Source organism: Sipha flava, unplaced genomic scaffold, assembly GCF_003268045.1.
Source record: "Sipha flava isolate LNK unplaced genomic scaffold, YSA_version1 104_pilon_pilon, whole genome shotgun sequence".
NCBI classification, from domain to species: domain Eukaryota; kingdom Metazoa; phylum Arthropoda; class Insecta; order Hemiptera; family Aphididae; genus Sipha; species Sipha flava.
Window position 1 is genome coordinate 2,967,913 of NW_020271718.1, and position 17,263 is coordinate 2,985,175.

General features: G+C 37.3%; 1 protein-coding gene across 1 annotated transcript in view; it reads left to right on the forward strand.

Moving 5' to 3' along the window:
• LOC112684289 overlaps positions 1-17,263 on the forward strand; it is a 68,399-nt gene that overhangs the window by 37,033 nt on the left and 14,103 nt on the right. Inside the window, exons 17-45 of the mRNA XM_025555718.1 lie at positions 71-253; positions 357-605; positions 666-893; positions 970-1,173; positions 1,269-1,562; positions 1,651-1,902; positions 1,972-2,161; positions 2,301-3,874; positions 3,943-4,131; positions 4,206-4,587; positions 4,661-5,088; positions 5,159-5,562; positions 5,625-5,889; positions 5,960-6,156; positions 6,231-6,488; positions 6,630-7,080; positions 7,151-7,333; positions 7,398-7,529; positions 7,622-8,137; positions 8,214-8,415; positions 8,499-8,674; positions 8,733-9,004; positions 9,071-9,473; positions 9,901-10,161; positions 10,227-10,364; positions 12,035-12,823; positions 15,743-15,886; positions 16,659-16,730; positions 16,829-16,912. Coding sequence (XP_025411503.1) covers positions 71-253; positions 357-605; positions 666-893; positions 970-1,173; positions 1,269-1,562; positions 1,651-1,902; positions 1,972-2,161; positions 2,301-3,874; positions 3,943-4,131; positions 4,206-4,587; positions 4,661-5,088; positions 5,159-5,562; positions 5,625-5,889; positions 5,960-6,156; positions 6,231-6,488; positions 6,630-7,080; positions 7,151-7,333; positions 7,398-7,529; positions 7,622-8,137; positions 8,214-8,415; positions 8,499-8,674; positions 8,733-9,004; positions 9,071-9,473; positions 9,901-10,161; positions 10,227-10,364; positions 12,035-12,823; positions 15,743-15,886; positions 16,659-16,730; positions 16,829-16,912 — 9,120 coding nt within the window. The remainder of the gene's footprint in view (positions 1-70; positions 254-356; positions 606-665; positions 894-969; positions 1,174-1,268; positions 1,563-1,650; positions 1,903-1,971; positions 2,162-2,300; positions 3,875-3,942; positions 4,132-4,205; positions 4,588-4,660; positions 5,089-5,158; positions 5,563-5,624; positions 5,890-5,959; positions 6,157-6,230; positions 6,489-6,629; positions 7,081-7,150; positions 7,334-7,397; positions 7,530-7,621; positions 8,138-8,213; positions 8,416-8,498; positions 8,675-8,732; positions 9,005-9,070; positions 9,474-9,900; positions 10,162-10,226; positions 10,365-12,034; positions 12,824-15,742; positions 15,887-16,658; positions 16,731-16,828; positions 16,913-17,263) is intronic.

Consider the following 17,263-nt stretch of genomic DNA (forward strand, 5'->3'; position numbering starts at 1 on the left):
TATTATCGATTTAATGTAATATAAATTTATTTTCATTTTTGATTGTTTTTTTTTTTTTTTATCTGTTTAGAATGTCATTCGTTAGAATGTCAGTGTAGACCACCATATCAAATTGTTAATGGGGAGTGCACATTAGCTGGTTGTAATGAAGGAAAATGCCCAGTTGGTGCAGAGTGTGTGTCTATTTCAGGTGGAGTTAGCTATTGTGCTTGTCCAAAAGGATATCGACCTAAAGAAGATGGATCTTGCTATGGTATGTATATATATATTTAAATATATATATATATATATGTGTGTGTGTGTGTGTGTATTTTATTTTCATAAATTTAAATATTAACCTTGAAATAATTTTTTAGATGTCGACGAATGTGAAGAAAAAATTAATTCATGTGGTTACGGTGCCGAATGTATCAATAAACCAGGCACATATGAGTGTTCGTGTCCAGAGGGTTATAGTGGAGATCCATACCGTGGATGCTCACGCAGTCAAAAAAAATGTATTAAAGATTCGGATTGCTTAATGAATGAAAATTGTATTCAACCAGGAGTTTGCGTTTGCCCCGTGCCATATTACACCGATGTTCTTGACAATAACGTCTGCAAAAGTATGAATTTATATATTTATGTTATAATTTTATTTTTCAACGTGTATTTATACCATGTAGGTCCTTGTGAACGGTTTCCGTGTGGTATCAATGCACAATGTACACCAAGCGATCCTCCGAAATGTTTATGTTTACCTGGATACAAAGGAGATCCTTTACATGGCTGTGAAGATATCGACGAGTGTAAAAACAATCCTTGTTCGTTAGGATCACAGTGTATAAACGAAAAAGGACACTATAAATGCATTTGCCCTCCCGGAACAAATGGCGATCCATATTCTGTCGGGTGTATGTGTAATATTGTTTTGGATCTACTAGGGTTATATCTATAGTGAGATTATAATAATATTTGTTGTTTTTATAGGCTTAGGGAAAGAAGCACCAGAAATTGAATGTTCCACGGATGACGAATGTGTTGCACAATTGGCATGCGTTAAAGGAACTTGCACGAACCCTTGTAGCATTTTACCCTGTGGTCAAAATGCATATTGCGAATCTGAAAAACATGCTGCATGGTGCAGATGTAATGCTGGTTATGTTGAGTCTATATTTGGTGAATGTGTGTCGCGTAAGTATTTAGGATCATTTGTTTAAGGTTATTCGACTAAATTGAATTCTAAAATTACATTTTATAATTACTATATATTTTATTAAATTTCATAGCATGTGAAGGGTATATTTGTGGTTCTGATGCACAATGTATAGTAACACCACAAGGACCAACTTGCAAATGTTCGGAAGGTTATATAGGAAATCCATTTGCCGGTGGATTTTGTAAGCCTGATGCTTGCTCGAGCACGAGTCCTTGTGCTGCGCCTAACATTTGTGTTGCCGGACGATGCAAAGAAAAATGTGAAGATCATTTCTGTGGTATAGGAGCCAGTTGTAATCACGAAACAAATGAATGTGTTTGTAATCCATTATTCATTGGTGATCCCAATTACATTTGTATGCCTCGTAAGTATACACATTATTATTATTATGTTAATTTTATAACAAATATGTAACACGAAGTATTAATCATTCACTTTAAATATTTATTTAGCAATTTCAATGCCTTCGTGCTTCCCTGGATGTGGAATTAATGCCCATTGCGAATATGATATATTCAATGAAAACAAATGTGTTTGTAATTCTGGGTTCATAGGAAATCCGTATGATGAATGTGATTCTCAATTTAAAAAGTCATGTTCTAATACGACTTGTGGAACTGGAGCATTGTGTAAAGAAAAATTGAATTCTATTGAATGTTATTGCCCATCTGGATTTAAAGGAAATGCTTATGTGCAATGTGTCGGTAAGTACTTACATTTTTAAAACTTAATTTATCGGCAAATAAATCTATTCATAAATTATTCATTGATAGATATTGACGAATGCCTAATTTCTGCTTGCGGTAACAATGCGGTTTGTATCAACACAATTGGAAGTTATGATTGCAGATGCATTGAAGGTTACGTTGGAAATCCATTTTTAGAATGTTCGGCTAAAACGCCACAAATCTGTCACGATCCAACAACTTGTCAATGCTCAAAAAATGTGCCGTGTCCTTTAGGGTAAGCTAAATAATTTATAATTATATTTAATTTAATTAAATTACTTTTTAATAGTTTTAACTTTTTATCTATATATATTACAATATATATAAATATTTTTATTTGCATCATGTAATTATTTATTTTTTTATTATTATAGATTTACTTGTAAACGTGGAAAATGTGAAAATCAATGTAATAACATCAAATGTGGTGTTAGAGCCGGTTGTGTATTTGGAAAATGTGTATGCCCACCAGGATTAATCGGTGACCCTTACAATTTTATAACTGGATGTAAACCTCAAGGTCAATGTACTAATGATGCTGAATGCAAAGATACAGAAATATGTTTTCAAATAAACAAAGAAGCAAGAACATGTGTAGATGGTTGTAGTAAATTACAATGTGGACCCAATGCAGTTTGTGTAACGGAAAGTCATCGTTCTTCGTGCATTTGCACTGAAGGATATTTCGGAAATCCCGGAGATTTATATACTGGTTGTAAGCTCGAAAAACTTGCACCTAAAGGAGAATGCCGAACTGACAAAGATTGTAAATTACCTAGTCAAATATGTTCTATAGTACCCGATGGAGTGTCATCATGCGTTAGTGCATGCACACGAGTAGCATGTGGGCCGGATGAAATTTGTTTGTTAGAACAAAATGGCACACCCGTTTGTTCATGTCGTCAAGAATTTGTTTGGAATCCAATTATATCAAAGTGCGAAAAACCTTCATTGCCTGACTGTTCAGTTGATGCTGATTGCAAAGATAATGAATCATGTAAACCAGATGCATTGGGAGTGTTAAAATGTTTATCAGTTTGTATCGAACTAACATGTCCATTTAATTCTATATGTGTTGCTAGTAGTCATGAAGGTAGTTGCCAATGTCTGCCCGGGTATGTAGGAAACACTAACGATAGAAATGGTTGTCACCCAATTAAGAAGAGTAGTTGTCAACAAGACGTTGAATGTTTGCCTACTGAAGCTTGTCTAGAAGACCCGACAAATAGATTAAAATCATGTAAGCCAATTTGCGATCATACGGTCTGTGGCTTAAATTCAATTTGTGTAGCAAATAATCACGTTGCTCAATGTCAGTGTCCTCCTGGAACATTTACTGGCGATCCATACGACTCGAACGGTTGTCAGGAAGTTTCCTGTGTATACAATGATGATTGTCCACAAACTCAAGTTTGTGACAGACAGTCCCATTCGTGTATGGATTTATGTGACAAATATACATGTGGAACGAATTCTGTTTGTCTTGCCGATGGACATAAGTCAATATGCCAATGTCCTCCTGGTTTTAAACCTGACCCAATTCCAGAAATATCGTGTAAAGCCACCGAAGTGTGTAATGAATTTTCATGTCATTCTACCGCCATATGTGAATCGAACCCCACATCAGGGTATATCTGTAGATGTCCACCTGGCCATATAGGTGATGCATATATAGAAGGATGTAGAAAAGAAGGTCTATGTCCTAATGGAAATATCGATTGTCCATTATTGAGTGTATGTCAATCGGGTAGGTGCGTAAACCCATGCGAGAAATCATGTGGAATAAACACAATCTGCAATATTATTGAAAGAAAACCAGTATGCTCATGTCCTGATAACTTTGAACCAATTCATGGTGAACCAAATATTGGATGCATCAGATCGGTAACTACATGTTTCAATGATTTGGAATGCAAAGGTGGTATTTGTTCCAATGGAGAGTGTAAAGGTTAGTTGTTTTACTTTGATCTAATTTTTTGAGGACCACTGATTTATTAATTTATTTTTATTCTAAAGTGGTCTGTCGAAACATTGACGATTGTTCTACTGGTGAAAGATGTGTACAAAATAAATGCGAAATTCCATGCGCTGGACATTCTCAATGTATGTCATCACAGGCGTGTATAAATGGAATATGTACATTGGGATGTCGGAGTAATAAGGATTGTTTAAGTAATGAATCGTGCATCAACGCTAAATGTCAAAGTACGTTTTTGATATTTACAATACATTTTATTTTATTTGTTTGTGAAATATTTATAATAAAAAAACAATTTCAGATCCATGTAAACGTGATGGTGTTTGTGGAATAAATTCAAAATGCACCGCTGTTGATCATAATGTTGTTTGTAGTTGTAACAAAGGTTTTCAACCAAATCCTGTCCCTGAAGAATCTTGTGTTCGATCAAATAGTATATGCCATAATAATGCTGAATGTGGATTGGGACATGAATGTAATGGAAACATATGCAAAGTTGTATGTATGAGTGGAATGGATTGTGCTGAAGGAGAAAGGTGCACGAGCAATAAATGTGAAAAAGTTTGCTTTACAGCAAGTAATTGCTTAACCGGAGAAGTTTGTGTAGAAGGTATTTGTAGACCAGGTTGTTCTTCAGATTCTGATTGCGATTTTAGTCAAATTTGCATTGGAAACAAGTGCAGGTAATATATAAAAAAAATAATCAACTTATCATATATATTTTACCAACAATTGTAATAAACTATTTCTTTATAGATGTGGTATTGGCTTTGCAAGTTCACCCTCTGGCTGTAATGATATTGATGAATGTTTGCAAAACCCATGTCATATAAGTGCCAAATGTTTAAATACTCCCGGCTCTTTTCAATGTTTATGTTCTGATGGAAAAGTAGGGGATCCTTACACTGAACCTGGATGCAACAAGCCTAATGAATGTAAAAACCATGAGGATTGTGCCTCAAATTTGGCATGTGTAAAAGGAAAATGTACAGAAATATGTAACGATGCATGTGGAAATAATGCATTGTGTCAAATGGTTGATCATGTTACAGCTTGTACATGTCCTCCAGGATATTTAGGAGATGCTTTTGATAAAAACGTAGGCTGTTTTAAAGTTCAATGTCTTACTAACGAAGATTGTCCAAACGAAAAAATGTGCCAAACAAGCAGTAATAAATGCACCAGTAAGTAAATAATTTAGTTGTAGGTTATTCAAGTATAACAATAATGAAATGTAATCACTTTATAATTCAGGCCCTTGTGATTTAATAAATTGTGGACATGGAAATTGTAAGGCATACAAGCATAAAGGAATATGTACTTGCTATAATGGTTATGAACTAAAAAATGGAAAGTGTCAAGATGTTGATGAATGTAAACAAAGCCCATGTCATAAGACCGCAATATGTGAAAATACTCCAGGATCATTTACCTGTGTTTGTCCTGATGGATTATTGGGTAATCCACATGCAGAAGGATGTCACTATCCAAACAGTTGTACCACTAACGATGAATGTCCAGAAAGTGCTATTTGTCATCAAAATCATTGCAAAAACCCATGCGAAGATAATAAAGTATGCGGTCGTAATGCAACTTGCTCAGTCCAACATCATGAAATTCAATGTCAATGCCCTTTAAAAACTCAAGGAGATCCTAAGGTTTATACAAATTATGATTTAAAATTACTTGAATAACGTAAACACGTGTATTTGGATTGTAGGTGGAATGTTTAAATGTTGAATGTACAAACAATAATGACTGTATTTTGGGAAAAGCTTGTGTTAACTCAAAATGCGTTAATCCGTGTTCTGTACCAAAAGTTTGTGGAGACAATACAGACTGTAGTATACAAAATGACGCTGCTACGTGTACCTGTAAAGCAGGGTATACAGGTGATCCTCATTTAGGCTGCACTTCTATATTATATTGTGCTTCTAATAGTCAATGTCCTACTGCAACTAAATGTAACAATGGAATATGTACAGGTATTAAGACAATAAATTACATACAGTATTTTGAATAACTATTTCATTTAATGTAACTTAATTTGTATAGTGGAGTGCAACTTAGCCAGGGATTGCGTTGGTAATGAGCTCTGCATTGGAGGTATATGCCAACCTACTTGTCACGGAAACATGACTTGTCCTGAATATCAATACTGTTTGAATAATATTTGCGTTCAAGAACTCCGATGTTTTACAAACAATGACTGTGAAGATACGCATGTTTGTAAGACAAATACAATTGGACAGGTAGTTCAAAATATACAGAAATATATTTTTATATTTAATTATCGTAATTACTTTAATTTTGTGATCATATGTAGACTCAGTGCATTGACATTTGCGAAGAAGTTATTTGTGGAAGACATGCTGAGTGTTCAGCAGTTGATCACCAACCAATATGCAATTGTCAACCTGGTTACCACGGAAATCCACATATAGGATGTCATAAGATAGAATGCTATGAAAACGAAAATTGTACAAATGATAAAATATGTGAGGATCACATGTGTAAAATATCATGTCTCGCAAACAACCCCTGTGGTCCAAATGCTTTGTGCTCTGCAGAAAATCACCAACAAGTATATACGTTTCTTAATATACCATAATAAGTACCTAGTATTTCTAAAAATCAAAAAAAAAAAAAATAAATAAATAAATAAATAAAAAATAACTGTAATTTTTGTATTTGATGAAATTGATTAAAATAATTATTTTTATAGGTTTGTTATTGTCAACCAGGATATACCGGAGATCCATACTTTGGTTGTGATGTATTAGATTTTTGTGAAGCATCACCTTGTGGGCCAGGAGCTAGGTGTGATAACTCTAGAGGTTCTTTTAAATGTCTCTGTCCGCTTGGAACAGTAGGAGATCCGTATAAAGATGGTTGCTATTCACCGGTTGAATGTCAAATCGATGAAGACTGTCCACCAGCAGCACATTGTGTTCAAACCAATGGTATTCCTAAATGTCAAGACAATTGTGAAAAAGTGAAATGTGGTCCGAATGCTGAATGTGGAACGTCAACGCATTACGGATCTTGTGTTTGTCACTCGGGATATCAAGGAGATCCAAATGATTTAAATGTTGGATGTAGACCTAGAGCTGTGGCATGTACTTCTAATCAACAATGTCCAAGTAATACGTATTGCTATAATGGAGCTTGTAAATGTAAGTGTTTATAATTATTTATTTCATTTAAATTCATTTTACATCACGTAATGTATTAATTTGTTTTTAGCATCTTGTCAATCAGATGCAGAATGTGGTTTATCTGAACAGTGCTTACAAGGACAATGTAATAATCCATGTGAGAGACAAGGAGCCTGTGGATTAAATGCTAACTGCAAAGTGTTTAATCACGTTAAACACTGTTCATGTCCCGCTGGATTTACGGGTGGCAGTGAAATCGAATGTGTCAGAAGTACGTTATACACAAATAATAAAATTGTGAAATGTATTTATTAAACGGTTATTGTTTTATATAGTTCCTGTTGCTTGTGAAACAAATGAAAATTGCTATCCTAATAGCACATGTCATCAATCGGTATGTCAACCTGATTGTCAAGCTGACAATCATTGTGCATTGAATGAAAAATGTTTTAAAAACCATTGTGCTTGTAAGTTATATATTTTTATAAAATAAACAATAAAAAAATATTTTTCCACTAAATATTAACTAATACATTTTTATGTATTATAACAATTTTAGTAACATGCAGAGTTGATAACGACTGCTTCTTGGGACATATATGTCTGAATAATATGTGTTTATTTGGTTGTAAATCAAACGATGATTGTGCTTCCGTCGAGTCTTGTAGAGATAACGTATGCACAAATCCTTGCTTGGCAATGCCCTGTGGGCCTAATGCCGTTTGTACAGTGGCAAATCAAAGAGCCATGTGTTCTTGTCGAGTAGGATTCGTTCCTAATCCCACAGCTAAAGTAGCATGTGTTAGAACACCGGCCGAACCATGTAACAAGAATCAAGAATGTCCAGCAGGATACTCGTGTAAAGACGATTCTTGTCAACCTGTGTGCTCTTCGGATGCCAGTTGTCATGGAAACGAAAAATGCGATATGTCAGTTTCCATATGTAAACCATTATGTCGTAAAGATGATGACTGTCGAAGCGGAGAAATTTGCAGTGGATTAGTATGTAATGTTGGCTGTAGAAGTGACACCGACTGTCCATTTGATCGATCGTGCATTAACAACAAGTGCAGAGGTACGTATAACTGAAATATTAAAATAAATTAAGGGTATACAATTGTCTTCTTTAAAATAAACAATATTAAATTTAGACTTATGTGAATCTCCGACTGCGTGTGGTGTAAATGCATTATGCTCTATTTCAAACCATCAAAAACAATGTAGCTGTCCTTTACTACTGGAAGGTGATCCATTACTTGCTTGTAGATATCCATTGATTAGCTGTAAAGGAAACAGTGACTGTAATTCAGGTCAAACATGCTATTCGTCTACATGTCAAGCAGTATGCCGAACGTAAATAGCTATACATTATTATAATTTATTGGTGCACAAAACAATAGTAAATATTTATAATAATGCATGGAATTTTATTATAGGGACTTGGAGTGCTTATCTGATGAACGATGTCATAACGGAATTTGTAAAGCAGTATGTAACTCAGACTCAAAATGTAGTCCAAATCAGATATGCGAAAATCGTTTATGTATTGAAGGTTGTCATAGTGATACATCATGTCACGATAATGAAGCATGCATCGACAAACAATGCAGAGGTAGTTAAGACATAGTTTCAAAGCGTTCGTTATAACTTAAAAACTTACATTTGTTTAGCTCCCTGTGACAGTCCTACTACATGTGGACCATGTGCTCAGTGTAAAGTTATCAACCATGGAGTTCAATGCAGTTGTATGACCGGATACAATGGAAATCCATTAATTGGATGTACTAAGTCAATTTTAAAATGTGACGGAACGTGTCCGTGTGATGTAGAAACCGGATACTGTATAAAACGTTGCACGTTCAATAAAGATTGTTCATGTGGAGAAATATGTCACAAAGATATATGTACAACGAAGTGCAGTTCCAGCACGGATTGTCCAACAGTAATGTCTTGAAGTTAAATTTTACTTGGTAAATGTATTTAACCAATTATTAATTTAATGTTTAAGGGCCATATATGTACGAATGGAGTATGCACAGTTGGATGTCGTTCTAATGTAGATTGTGCTGTTGACCATTCATGTCAAAATGGAAAATGCAAAAATCCTTGCGATGCGCCAAGTATACCTTGCGGAAATAATTCTGAATGTCGTGTTAACGATCATAGAGCTGTATGCACGTGTCCCGATGGATTCCAAGGAGAACCTAATGTTGAGTGCATCAGATACTCTTGTGATAAAGATGATGACTGTGAAACGAACAAAAAATGTGGTTCTGATAAAGTGTGTAGAAATCCATGTTTGGAGCAAGGAGCTTGTGGGTCGAATGCACAATGTAGAGTCACAAATAAAATGGCTCATTGTACTTGTCCGCCTGGATATTATGGAAATCCACAACTCGAATGTAAACCCGGTAAGTATTACGTAATGATCTTATAAAATATATAATTTCTACAAAAGTAAAATATTTTTAAACAAACAATCATAACGGTTAAAAATTATATACTAATGCTTGCCAAACTGATGAAACGGTTTAAGCATTCATATTAGATAAGATCAAGATAAAAAAGTAAGAGTTCATAATCCTTATTGTTCACGGTGTGTAATTAGTTATTTATAGTATTAAGATATTATCTTTATGAAGTTGAATTACTTTATAATTTTAATATAATATTTCTTGTATGTAGAATTTCTCTTGTCTTTGGCGCTCTTTATGAATCCATTTAATTAAAATAAAATCTAAATTCGATTATTATTCAATTTTTAAATTAAAACTTTAAAAGCTAGAAATACTTGAGAGATTTTTTTGTAAATTGTTATTAAATAATATAAAATTATAGGTACAGCAGATAAATGTGCATCGAATCCATGTGGACAAAATAGTCGATGCAAAGATATACCTGGAGGTTTCGAATGTTTATGTCCTCCAGGATGCACGGGTGACCCTAGTAAACGATGCGTATGTGACCAAGCTCAACAGCGATCTGATCCCTGCAAAACTGTTGTATGTGGAAAACACGCACTTTGTCAACCGGTCAACGATCAAGAAGCTAAATGCTACTGCCCAATTGAATATCCCGCAGGAAATCCGTATGTGAAATGTAAGAGAAAAAAATCTTAGGAGGAATGCAATGATCATATATATAAAAAAAATTATAATTATAAGGTGAAATGAAAAATTTACCGGCTGATTGTCGAACAAATGGTTGCGGTAAGGGTGCCAGTTGTCTACTCCAGGACGGAGGATACATTTGCCAATGTCCAGTAGGCATGACCGGTTCTCCCCAAAAAGAGTGCACACAAGGTAAGTGTTTAGAATTCGTCCAATAATCTTATAGGTTGTTCCACAGGTCCGAGCTGTGAATATTGTGAATTCCGTTTTTATTATTACTTCTAGACAAAATCAGTTGTGTAATGTATATAGTCAAGATCTAATTAAATGTATATACAAAATAATTTGTAGATAGACAATAATGCATGATTTTTAGGTACCTACAGCTTTTGTATATATTTATAAATATATTTTTAAAGTCGTGCAATATTGTTTTACTACCAATGGTTTTAGTTTAATCTGAACTGTTATTCTATATATTATACACTTAAGTTAACCGTGGAAGTATGAGCAGTTTCCCCCAATCTGGAATTTCCAATATGATTGTTTTGAATGTCATGTTTCAAATTGAGTTGATAACTATTTTATATATTTATATATATATATAATCACAATCCCTCCAATAAATTTTAGTATTATCGTATTTGAACTTGATGTGCCTATATACTCAATGTTCAGATTGGAGGGAACTGTGAAAGCGTTATACTCACACGTTTAACATAAACAATTGTAATTTATTGTGCACGAAGCGTGATTTGCTTAAAACGTATTACATTGTAATTGAAAGTCACTTTTGGTTTCTTGAAACGGTTTACTGCTTGGGCATATTTCAGTGGCATGTTGTGAGAATAAATTCTTTCACAGTTCTTTCCATCACTTTAAAGTATTTGTAAATTTTTATCTACAACAAGGTGGCTTAATATTATCATCCACATATTATAAACATATAGCTGTGCATTGTTTTTTTTTTTAAAAAAAATCCCAATTAAAATTTATTTATAATTAAAAGAAAAATAAGTTTTAAAAATCCTTCATCAAAAATACTGTATGTACTCATACTTTCAACAATGCTAATGTTACACATCTTTATATATATATATTTAGAGTATAATGATATTAATGGAAAAGAGAATTTCGTCACTTTTATCATCTAGTTGAGAGATTGTCCTAATTAAAATTAACATTTAATCCTTTTACGTGTACCAAATTAAATGCTCATTAGTCGATAGTTTATTTGATTTAATACTATGGTTCAGTAATCATAAATTCGAAAATTTATCTTAATCACAATTATTTTCTTATATATTTAAAACTAATCAACCTGATCTAAACGCCTAATTACGAAATACAAATCATATTATCGCCAAAAATGAATACTATTTATTCGAGTTTATATTTTTTTTCATTCGATTATCATGCTACAGATACCACCTGTTACCCACCTATCTGAACGGTTATTATCCGCGTCACGCGGTCGATATCGTGCAATGTCGTGTAATGTTTTATGATACGGTTGAACCGAAATAACTTGACATTTTCGATAAACCGAACGTGCTTTCAATAATATTTTGACACAACTTAAATCCGTTTTACTCCTTCACATCCCTATTCAATGGCTGATTCCGCATTGAAAACTTGAACCGATCCGGCGTCACCTCTAATCGATATAAAATCAAACCGAAACGATTATAAAAATATACGAATGCACATCGGAGATAATTTTCAGCCATCTTGTGACAAAAACACACTCGCACACTCTTGTGCACGCACACACATACCCGTGTACATATAAATGTGTGTACATATTCTGACATGTTGCTGTTATTTTTTTTTTTTTTTTTTTTTATGACGCGTTTCCGCAGCGGTCGAATGCGTCGACGACGGTCAGTGTGCAAACGAAAAGACGTGCATCGACGGACGTTGCGTCGACGTGTGTAGCGTGAGAGATACTTGCGGCTTGAACGCGCTTTGCCGGCCGGTGTTGCACAGGGCGCAGTGCGCGTGCCCGGATTGTTACGCGGGCGACCCGGCAATAGGGTGCGCGCCGAATCCGAAGAGTTGCGTGCGGGCCGGCGACGACGTGACCGCGTCCCGATGTACCGGCGACGCGGATTGTCCGGCGTCGCGGGCGTGCGCGGCGGACGGCGCGTGCCGGGACCCGTGCGACGGGCTGTCATGCGACGCGCCCAAAGCGTGCGTGGTGCGCAACCACCGGGCCCGGTGCGTGTGCAAGTACGGGTTCGCCGTGACCGAGCTGGGCGAGCTGTCTTGCGCGCCCGCGGAACGCGAGTGCAGGGTCGACGGCGATTGCGCGCCGCACTTGCGGTGTACGGGCCACGGTCAGTGCCGGAGCCCGTGTGAGGCCGCTGGTGGCGGGGGTGACGGACCGTGCGCGGCCGACAAAAAGTGCCTGGTGCTCGACCACCGGGCCGTGTGTGTGTGCGCGGACAACTGTGCGCCCACCGCATCGATGTGCCTCCGGGACGCCGGGTGCCCGGAGGACGAGGCGTGCGTGAACTTTGCTTGCGTCGACCCTTGCGCGAACGTTACGTGTCCGGCAAATGCCCCGTGCGGGGTAGAAGGCCATAAGGCCGTGTGCAAATTCTGTCCGGCCGGTTACAGCGCCGATTCAAAGTCGGGATGCCTGAAAGGTAAATGTACAAAAAAAAAAAAAAAAACAAAACAACCAAAAATCAAACAAAAAAGATTTTAAGTCTCGCGACGAAGACTGCTGCCGACGGGGGACATGTTGTGCCGCTAAACCATTAATACACTATGGACGGTGATAATCGGTCAGAAACGGAATCGTGCGGCATATTATTCAGTCCTAGACAAGTTTCACCGAATTTTTCAGTGCAGTCGTTTTGGATATATATACTCTGTCATACACCCGAATAAAAATGTCTATCTGAGACGGGTTTCTGTACATTTTCCGTGCGACGTCTGTCTTGGACATATTCCAGTCTTATCCATGTCGTTTCCGGAGTCATAATGCTATGTAAGGTCACTTATATACTAAATATGTGAAACCTGAACAATTTATCCCATTAAGGTTACGTTTTTTTTTTTTTTTTTTTTTATGTGCCTTATTTGTTTTTCACGATTACGCGAAACCGACACGTCGTTTGTACCCCAAACAATACAAAATACCCGGCACAACACTGTCCCGCGCGCGTTTCTTGCTGCGAACCCGCAAACCGGTGAACCCGTGTCGTGCGGGTGGTTGCTGGATTTTGATTTTCTTCTAGCACTCGTTCTATTATTATTATTTCTATTGTAGTTTGATGACTATTTGTGCTTTTGCAACAGCCGACGCATGGATCGTCCGTCGTCGTCCCAAACGGTGCATGCACGAGCGACCGCGACGACGACGACGACGACGACGACACGCATGGAAAATGTTTATCATCACATTGTTATACTCGCACTATTTCGCTTGATGATCTCTAAAATTGTCACGTTTATTTATTCGCGAGTGGTTTTCGCCGTCCGGAGACGCCGCGCGCGTTTTTTTTCCGGACGGCCGATTGCTGTATAACGCGCCACTGCGTGCACCGTGCAATGCGCGCGTATTCGTGCACTCGAAACGGTGAGACGGCCGGTGCTACGTCATCGTGAAGGTGCATGTTGAGGCGTCCCGCACTATTCGCAAGTAATCACGAGTGACTATTCCGATTGTTTGCAACATCTTCGAAGTGACCTCTCACACCAATCGGAATCGAAGCCGAATACGAGCGATGACAATTATTCACAGAGTTTGAGCTATTACCGAGATCACGCGTCTCACGTTTATCGGTTTACCATCCGATTGTTTCCGATCATTTTTTATCGTTCCCGAGCAGTGCGGGGAGCAATTATGCGCGGGTGCAGTTTGGCCCGCTTTGACTCGGAACGATTACCGTCATGCGAACGATCAACTGCCAGTGCTATGGCGAGTGCATGGTTATAGCAAGCGTCCAGTTATTCCACGAGTTACTCGCGAGCGACGACGAATAATCGCGTACACTTCGGTTTTACGGGAAGACACTGGTGCTCGGGATTCGGGCACTCGTGTCGCACGAGGATCAAACGTCGGCGACCGCGTACGACCTACGGATCGCTGTCGGGGAGTACACCGATGCTGACGTGCGTCGTGCGGACGTGCGAGACGATCGGTAGGGAAAATGCTCGCGCGCACACTACGACACAGTAATTGTTCGTGAACGATTGCGTAAGGTCGTGGCGGATAACGGCGCGCGAGTTTACGCTGTTTACACAGATGCGCGCGCCCGCACCAGCTGACCAATGTGTGGACGGAGGAACCGCGCGATCGTCGACGGGACGGGAGAGAAGAACGAATGAAAAAAAGATGATAACAATGAAGAATCACGTACACCGCAGAGACGGCGCACTAATTGCGGCGGTATACTCATAACTTTCACTGTACGGCGCACGTGTTCATATATATATATATATATCTGTGTGTGTAAAGTAAAATGCACGTAAACACATGTACTCGAAACAAAAAAAAAAAAAAAAATAAAAATAAATGAATAAATAAACAAATAAAAAAAGAAGAATAGTACACAAATTACGACCGTGCTACGGTTGGTTAAGCTGCGTGAAAGTAAAGTGCGCGCGCGTTCCGCCTGCCGCGGTATAATTTATCTACACCGGCTATTCACATTCGCGCGGCGAGAATCTCCCGACGGAGATCCCCTCTACAACCCCAGTCTTGCGGCAATCGGCCACCTCCACCGGTACATGTTGTTTTTAATTGATCACTCCCCCGCGGTTCCTTTCGACCTCTCCCCCCGTGCGATGCACTTCTCGCGCACGGGATATCCTCGGCGCTCTTATCTCTCTCTCTCTCACTCTCTCTCTCTCTCTCTCCCCCTCACCCTTCTTCGTCCCGGATCTTTGCGCGTGTGCGCGATCGACATTCGATTGGTGGCCATAATTTTTGTTTTCTTTCAGCGCTCCGGAGCAGCAACAACGTATGCATGTCACCTTCGCGCCGCTGTGTGCCGGGAAAGGTTCGCCGGAGACGACCGTTCTTCTAGTGCTGTGCCTCTTTCTCTCTCTCACTCATTCTCTCTCTATTACACACACACATTCTACTCTCCCTCCATCATATTCCGTCCGCTTCACTTTCAAAAATAACTATTATTGTTGTTACTGCAAAGCTGCCGTTTTATTCGTATCCGATACACGGTCGCGTAACGTGTCGAATGTGGTAAAAATGTGTTTGACTCTGTTATGTCATGGTATTACTTAAGCAACCGTTTTACCATGTGGTTTTTGTTTTACTGTTGAGCTCAAGAGTATCGGCTCGACGAAATGGTGATTGGTGTTTTTATACGATTATTATACGCTTTTGGTGTCGGTGATAAAACGGTGACGTGCTGACCGTACCGTTGCAAACATGACTTTAAGACTCGTTCTTAAGATCATGTCCGCAACGGACTGTCTCGCGCACCAAACGCTTGTTCGTTCTAATATGATAGAATCCGTGGTAGGATTCGATCGAATTTAAACACCTCGTGTTACCCGTTTATCTGTTTTATAAACACAATGCTTGGCGATTTCAGTGGCCGGATGCTCTGCGCACTATGAATGCCCACCAGAACAAGCGTGCATAGCGAATCAGTGCCAAAACCCCTGTCAACGTAATAACCCGTGTAATTCGCAACAAGACTGTCAAGTACAAGACCATAAACCGGTTTGCCTGAAACGTAAGTACCGTAATTTTTATCATCATAAGATTTTAGTGACATTATCGTCTCATTAATCTTACCTTGACCTGCATTTAGTTAAATTTATGAAATATTACGACGATTTTTCCGATCAATTCAGATTAAAAAAACACAGCTTTTCGTGTACACATTTTCTTTCTCATCCTCTCTTATGCTCATAATATCGTAGACAGGTACACGTAAATTCATAAACGTTTTATAGGTCATTTTTTCAAGGTCACAATGCTAATATGATGTGATTTCTGAAATAATTGCCATCACGTTTCATCTTGTATGTTCTTATTTCTCATTAAAACAATTTAATTTATTTTATTATTTATTCGTAAACAGTTGATACTAATGAAATGTCTACTCAGTTTATTAGGTTAGTGAACAAGATTCTATGGTTCTACGATTTCACAATCGTTATATTATTGTCGCGGGTGTAACGCTTCACAAACACAATGAAATAATTTGGTTTATTTTTTAATGTTGGTCAGGATTGCCTTATATGTGTTTTCATTTTTCTTCATGTATCGTAATCTTACACTGAAATATAAAGGTTTAACCACAAAATTTCCAATGTTACTAAATACTATTTACGGTGTCTAGTTTATAAACATATATGTTTTAATTATGTATAATTTAAAAATTATACAATTCTTAAATAAAGACATAAAATCTTCCTGGTAAATTTATATTATAATAGGCATGTGATATTCTTTTATTATTATTATAAAAAAAATTAACCTCTTTAAATTTTATTTTTAAGTGTGCCAATGCCAAAAAAATTCACATTGTCAGAACGGTTACGTATGTGATGGATGCAACTGTATATTAGCGAGTAAGGCAATGTTTTTGTCGTTTAGTTTTCGAAAAATATTATACATCATTAGTTTATTTGATTTATATTGAATTATGAATTAATTTTTTCACGTGTAGACCAAGATCCTGTTCAGATTTCAGGATGTGAACATTGTCCAACAGGTGTACCTTGTGATCCAGTAACTGGAGCTTGCGCTAAAGGTATGTGCTATTATTTACATAAAGTAGCATAGTATTATTTAGACCATATAGATGTGTTGCTGTTTTTAATATGTCCTCTCTCCTTCCTTGATTTTACCTCAAGACGTCTGAAGAAGATTCAAGCATCAAAACATTACTGACGATACTTGCTCCTTTACTTTCTCTTTAATTGCTTAGATACTATGTAAAAAGTTTTCATATTTCCTAATTTATTTATGTAAATAAACTCATAATTTATCATTTATATAAATTACTATGTAAATATTATGTGAATATGTGTAAGATAGCAGCACATCTCCAAATTAAATTATTTAACAAAAGTGAAAATGAAAAATAAGCGTTTGTTTGTGT